Source organism: Arachis hypogaea, chromosome 6 (assembly GCF_003086295.3).
Source record: "Arachis hypogaea cultivar Tifrunner chromosome 6, arahy.Tifrunner.gnm2.J5K5, whole genome shotgun sequence".
NCBI classification, from domain to species: Eukaryota; Viridiplantae; Streptophyta; class Magnoliopsida; order Fabales; family Fabaceae; genus Arachis; species Arachis hypogaea.
Window position 1 is genome coordinate 113,188,469 of NC_092041.1, and position 7,493 is coordinate 113,195,961.

General features: G+C 34.1%; 1 protein-coding gene across 1 annotated transcript; it reads left to right on the plus strand.

Annotated features, from left to right (window-relative positions):
* The first annotated feature begins 632 nt into the window (after window positions 1-632).
* On the plus strand, window positions 633-6,877 carry LOC112755834 (probable monogalactosyldiacylglycerol synthase, chloroplastic). The gene is made up of 8 exons (XM_025804133.3): window positions 633-1,411; window positions 2,611-2,783; window positions 3,374-3,535; window positions 3,619-3,760; window positions 4,894-5,118; window positions 5,651-5,713; window positions 5,796-5,870; window positions 6,483-6,877. Exons 1-8 carry the CDS (start codon window positions 884-886, stop codon window positions 6,717-6,719), a joined length of 1,605 nt encoding a protein of 534 aa, XP_025659918.1. The 5' UTR covers window positions 633-883; the 3' UTR covers window positions 6,720-6,877.
* Window positions 6,878-7,493: the final 616 nt, after the last annotated feature.

Here is a 7,493-nt window from a genome sequence, read left to right on the forward strand (position 1 = left end):
ATTTTTCGAAAAGTTATAATTTATATATTTTTTTAAAAAAACCTGTTTTCTTTAAAAAAATATTTTCACATGATAAATAAATAAAAAATATTTTTACATGAGATATTCAAATATAAAATTATTTAAATTTAAAATTTAAGATTCAAAATTTATAATTTAAGATATAAAATTTAAACTTAATGTTTAAGATTTTGAATTTAGAATTAAGAATTTAGATCTTCAAAGAAAAAATAAAAAGATGAAGGAGTAAAAAATTATTAAGAATAAAGTCCTAATTTAATTTATACAAAAAATAAAATTGAAATTAATTAATTAGAATGTGAGTATTTTAGTTATACAATATTATTAAAGTTTTAGTTTTCATTATAAAAAATTTTAGTTTATGTGTCTTTATTTTTTGAAAGTATTAAATACAAATTTTGACAACGAAAACTAAAATTTTAATATCAACCTCTAAACAAATAAATATAATACTAAATCTCAATCTCCAATTTCTATCACATTATCTCAAAACAAACGCATCTAAAATTTGAAGACAGCTGCACTTAAAGTCCAAAAATATTTAAAAAAAGAGAGAAATTTATAATGAAAAAAGAGTAATTATTAATGAGAAAAATGAGAGAATATTTTCATTTCAACTAGGATTCAAATATACATCAGATTCACATGGTAGCATTAGCAACCCACTTGGTGCCAATAAGAAGGAAATAGTGAAGTGGAGAAAATGGCATGAACCAACAAAACCCCCACTCTCTCTTCCTGTCTTTCTCCAACAAAGAGTAACAGTTTTCCCTCTGCAACCTATTAAGTATTAATCTTCCCCCTCTCAATCTGTAACATTATCCTAAAATAGAAACATTCACTCACACTTTTACTATTCATCATGCATAATCCCGCTAGTGTTAACCACGAACAACGTTCTCTCTTCGATTTAGGAACCCAAATCTGTCGCTTCACCTTCAATTCCACTCTCACTGGACCAGACACCTGCTCCTCTTCTTCCTTCCTCCACTTCAACGCACGTGCGCCAAAACGCACCGTTTTGAAGGTCAGGGCTTTCGCCTTCGCTACCTTCGTCAACGACTTCAACCGTGCGGTTACGTTCTACTGCGATAGGGTTCCGATTGGCTTCGCTTCGTTGAGGATTGGTTCCTTCCGAGACACCAATGGCAATGGAAGTGGTGATGGGAATGGAGGGCGTGTTGGGAGTGGTGACGATGGGAATGGGAATGGAGTCAGGGAAGATGGTGGCAACGGTGTTGTGGAAGGTGAAGGGTTGCAGTTTAATGGCGGAGAAGGTGTGGGTCCCAAGAAGGTGTTGATTCTCATGAGTGACACTGGTGGTGGACATAGGGCTTCTGCTGAAGCTATCAAAGCTGCTTTTTATGAAGAATTTGGCGATCATTACCAGGTTACTTACTCTCTTTCTTTCTTGAATTTAATGGTGATTGATTGAGTCAAACACTCTTATCGATGTAACAGTGCATGATTAGATATCTGTAACTAATTTTGATGGACATGTGCGTAACACTTTCACCTTGCACTTGGTTACTTTGTCTAATTAGAAGAAGAAATGAAGATGCTTTAGTAAGCAGGTTAATTGGTGGCTAGAACTATTCTACTTTGATCATTCTTTTTTTCTCACTTTACTGTTAACCAACTTTATTCTAGTTTTGTAACTTTTTACTGGTTACTTTGTATTTATGAATAATTTTAGGACGATTACAAGGTTACTTTTATATTTCCCCCTATTTTGACAAGCATTTTTTATGGTATAGGATTAGATATTTGGCATCTATTTGGTGTAAAGCTTGATTAGAGACTTCCCCTCTCAGACATATTTGAGAGACTGGAAAGCTATGGTTTATAGATAGCTCTTCTTTTGATGGTTTTCTTGCTCCTCTATGAAGGATCATTATCCTCCATCTCCTTATAATTGTTCTTCTCTCTGTCTTAAGAAAAAACACACATTTTTAGTGAGGTTTAGTTTACAATGCTAACAGGCCTTCCTTCAAAGGAAGAATCATCTACCTTTTTGTAAAGTGTTCATTGGAATGCTTATCTTTCTGTTTTCATTAAAAAATACAAATCAAATACATGCTTTGACTTCACTTTGGCTGTTCAAAAGGAAGTCAGTGTTGAGATACCTTTACTTTAAATTACGGAAAATGACATCAACATTGTTCTTGCTTAATAATGAGAAATTAGAATGTTGATGGAGCTTCTGATTTGGCATCAAAATGATTCCACTTTGTCATCAAAATGATTCCACTTTGTACTACAGTAGGATCACTTTGATTGAGCAAATGGATTGGTATCAGGGCATAATTTTAAGAAAGGAAATAAACCGATGCCACCATCTCTTTTCTTGATGAACAAACTGTCAAACACTTTTTATGACATTCATAACTGAGGAACTAATTGATGTAAACTTTATTTGGAGTATAAAATGAGTGTTCATATTTTTCGTTTGCATTTTCTTTTGTGGGATGGATTGATGGAAAATTTAGCAATCTGATTGTTGGGTGTGAGATTACATGTGTTCTTTTTAGTTTCTGTTCTTTCTTCTCCTACCCTGGTTGTGTTCTCAATGTGGATTTCATGACGCAGGTGTTTGTTACTGATTTATGGACCGATCACACTCCTTGGCCATTCAATCAACTCCCAAGGAGCTATAGCTTTTTGGTGAAACATGGGCCATTATGGAAGATGACCTACTACGGAACTGCCCCACGTGTTGTGCATCAGTCTAATTTTGCAGCAACTTCAACATTCATAGCTCGGTGAGATTCCTGTGTGTTTACTTTACAATTCCTACTCCTATTAATTGCCAAATTACTCCAATAAGACCAAGAGAAAAAGAAGGAAGGATACTCACATTTCATTGTAGATTGGTTATAGGTTTTGTGAAGTGAGACATAAAGACAGTACTGCTGTAGCATTTTGCTCATCTTTCAAACTGAAGTTGTCTTTGGATCACTGAAGAACTGCAATAAGTTATATCCAAGAACTTTATATTTTTTCACAGATTTCATTCCAAATGGCTGGAGTTATTTGTTTTGCTCATATTCAGAGTGCATATATTTGTTTATAAATGTAGATAGACAGAAGTAGAGATAATGACAGGGTTACTTGGCAATATTTCTATTCGAATTTGTGTACTTCAAAATAGTGCATGATACACTGGAACAATCTTTGGATTACAGTTTCAAATGTTTAGTGCATCATGGTAGTATCAAAGTATCAAACCGATGTTGCAGATGATGAAATTGTTTTTTAACTGAAGCTATATTCTTGAGCCCATGTAGCTCTTCTCAGACATATAAATTATATTTTGCGTGTCAGAGTTGAATATCCCATCTTTCTTTTACAGTGAGGTTGCTAAAGGGCTAATGAAATATAAGCCAGATATAATAATCAGTGTGCATCCACTGATGCAGCATGTTCCACTTCGTATTTTGAGGGCAAAGGGGCTTTTGGAGAAGATTGTTTTTACAACAGTTGTTACTGATTTAAGCACATGCCATCCTACATGGTTAGTTCAGCTTCTCTTCTATTATGGATTTTATATTTTCTTTATTGATAATCTTGTTTTGACTTCTATCTTGTAATTTTTAGGTTTCATAAGCTTGTAACTAGATGCTATTGTCCAACAACAGATGTTGCAAAACGGGCACAGAAAGCTGGACTTCAGCCATCCCAAATAAAGATTTATGGTCTACCTGTCCGACCTTCCTTTGTTAAGCCTGTTCGTCCAAAGGTATGTTGTGTTCATCATGCATTGCCCTGAATTGGACAGCTTGTTTGACCAAATGTATTGTTTATTGTGTGGAGGGTAAAGGTGGAAGATGTTCAATAGGTGATATATTGAGATGTGAATGAATAATACATTGAACAAAGAAAATTGATCTAAAAGGACTATACTTGAACTGGAATGACTACTGATTTTAGCAAGAAAAGGATTCTGAATAAAAGTTGAGGTTCAGTTTTCAGTGTGAGCTATGATCTCTCAGTTTTTATCTCTTGGTAATTCAAGATGTAATTATCGAACTACAACTTCCAAGGCATGGCTTACTAGAGTACAACTTACAAGAAACAACTCCCAAAAATATAATTATTAACTCATACTTCCAACTGAAGCCCCTTAAGAAAGGTCAGCCCAGTGTAAGGCATACCACATCAAGCAAGGCTTGGGAGAGAGCCGCACCCAAAGGGTGTAATATAGGCAGCCTAACTTAAAGCACTAGTGACTGATTCTACGGTTTGCATCTGCGATCTTGAGATACATGGAGACATTTCAACTGTTGATCCAAGTTTTCCCATCCCCAATCCCCTTCATGAAAAAAAAAAAAAAAGAAGAGAAGAAAACCCTACTATCTGATACTAAAATCTACAATAAACAAACCATGAAAAGTAAATAAAATATTTTGAGATTATAAAAGATAACGCCATTCAAATTTATGTCTAGATACATTAACTTTGTGAGGTACCAGATTTATCAGTGTTATTCTTGGATGGAGAAAGTATTAATGTAACTTTTAGCCATTGCTATGTTAACAGTGTTCAATTGTGTGATGTAAAGGTTGGATCTGTTAGCCCTATTTTCAGCATCTACTTTCACTTAATTTACCTCCCTTGTCAGTATATATGGAAAAGCTTAACAACTGCAAATGATAGTAATTACTTGAAACTAATTGATGCATTGCTGGCATTTATTCACCTACCTAAATGGTATAAATTTGGGTCTGTTCAGTTTCCTTATTTTTTCCTTCAGTGCGACCTTACTGTTTGACACTATATGTTCGATTCATGACTTTGATTCAATTAGTTATTTATAGAAGTGTAAAGTTTTATTGTATAAGTTAAAGGAAAGCTATTCAATTTATGCTATAGGATGTACTAAGGAGAGAATTAGGCATGGATGTCAATCTTCCTGCTGTATTATTGATGGGAGGAGGTGAAGGTATGGGTCCAATTGAGGCTACTGCTCGGGCACTTGGAAATTCATTGTATGATGAAAATAATGGGTCTTCCATTGGTCAGATTCTTGTGATTTGTGGTCGCAACAAGAAGCTTGCTAACAAACTAAATGCAATTAATTGGAAGATTCCTGTGCAGGTATTAATTAAATCTTTCCAAAGCCTTGTTTTGCACTCTTTCTATCTTTTGTTATGTTTGTTTCACCATATGCTTAAAATTTTAGGATCAGATTTCTCATCTATGAAATCCCATGTTTGAAATTTTGGAGTGAAGTTGTGAGAGAGAGAGAAAATACTCATGGTGTCTGCTATTGAATGCAGAAATTAGTTGAAAATTGGTTGATCACCTCCAAAAATATCTAGTTAAGACTACATAAAATTTGCTTATGGCACATAAGATTTATGAGTTACTTGGAGCAGAAGTTATTGATGGCATCCATCTATTCCTTGTGTAATGAGCTTTTCTAATATATAAAGACTTGGTCACTTGAGTTTACCTGTGATTAAATGCATTTAGTGTTATTTTTTCTTTTGGTATGGGAAAGGAATATTTTACTTGTAATCTTTCAAGGGGTTACAGACATCAATAAGTGGATGAATATGAAAATAGCAATTATAATCCCATGTTTATGCACCGAACCCCTCAATTATTTTATTTTATTCATACTTAGGTCAAGGGATTTGTCACCAAAATGGAGGAATGCATGGGAGCTTGTGATTGCATCATTACAAAGGTTCGTTCTCATAGTCATGGCTAATTTCTTCCTTAACTCACTGTGGCAGCAATTAATAGTTTTTTATCCCTCGATTCTGTAGGCGGGCCCAGGGACAATTGCTGAGGCCATGATCCGAGGCCTCCCAATTATTTTGAATGATTACATTGCTGGGCAGGTATCATGGTTCTGCCTGTTATTTTATTTTATTTTATTTTTGTTTTGTGAATAATTTCTAATGAAAAAGGATCCAATTGATATAATGCTGTTGTTGGAAGAAAATTGTGTGGGGTTGAGCTTTTATACTTTACTGGGATACTGCATTTGTTACAAACAAGTGGAATGAACCACAATGTGGTAGCAAAGTTGATGTGAGTAGATAGAATCTTTCTCAAAGTTAGACTTTAGGAGTGGTGCCTGTCTAAGTTATTCTAGTTTGCGTAGTATCAATGGGGAGGTTTGAGAGAGTAGAGTTTCATGTCACTGGACCTATTATCACACATTCTTTCTCCGTTTCAAAAGAAATGTTGTTACCAAATTGGTACATTGAAAAATAAATTTATTTAGACATTGCATCCAGATACATAAATTTTCCAAAGTATCAATTTGGTCAAAGTGACATTTGTTTTGAAAGTAGAGAGAGCAATTCTTAAGATTGCGGGTAATTAAATTTTTACGGTTATATATATAATCAGTGTAACACTTAACGGTTAAGACAGCCACCTCATACTCAGAACTCGAAATTTGAAAGATGAAATATGGTTACTTACAGAAACTCCTTTCATTACAGGAAGCTGGCAATGTCCCCTTTGTAGTAGAAAATGGTTGTGGGAAGTTTTCTAAATCACCAAAGCAGATAGCTAAAATTGTTGCAGAATGGTTCGGTCCAAAAGCCATCGAGCTAAAAGTAATGTCACAAAATGCACTAAGGCTAGCAAGGCCTGATGCTGTGTTTAAGATTGTCCATGACCTTCATGAGCTTGTAAGACAAAGAAGCTTCCTACCAGAGTATTCTTATGCAGCTTAATTAATGGTGAGGCAAAACTTTTTGTACCAGTTTTTCAGATAAAATGCCTGAAGCAGTGAAAGGTGTATCACTAGCAAACATACTGCATTTTATTAAAAAGTCCATATCATTGTTCAGATGCTCATTTCAAAATAATATAATTTTTGCTGTTTCCTGCACTTTGTTCCTTATGAAATTCATGTTTATTTTTGTTCCATTGTGGAGGGTGGTAGAAACTAAAAAGAGTCTATTAGATTCGTACGAACTAATATGATGAGCAGATGGTGGTGACTAGTGACCACCAAAAGATGCTAGACAGAATCATTAGGTAGTGTGTGTTTGTTGTCCATGTTCACTACAAATATAAGACGCGATGGCACATACATTTGTTTTGTGAGATACAAGTTTATAAAGGATATATAGTTTACACACACATCATAGAGATGTGTATTTTGTCTCTATTTGGTGAGACGAATTTCTAGTGGTGGACACATATTGTACACAAGTTAGGAAGAAAACGTAACACATGCACTTCTACCAACAGAGATAGAGGTCTATTGACGCAATAATAGATGTGATCAACGGAGCATATAATTTATGTATATGTTTGACTCATTAAATGATATGTATGATTCTATCTTTCATGTGATTTTTTATGTGTATATTTGTCTTCTTTTTTTTTTTTTTGTATGTCATCTAATCTTTCATATGAGAATTTAATCTTATTAAAATATACGAATGATTTTTCTGAAACTAATTAGTCTTAAGGAATATTTTATAGCAGACTTTAGAATA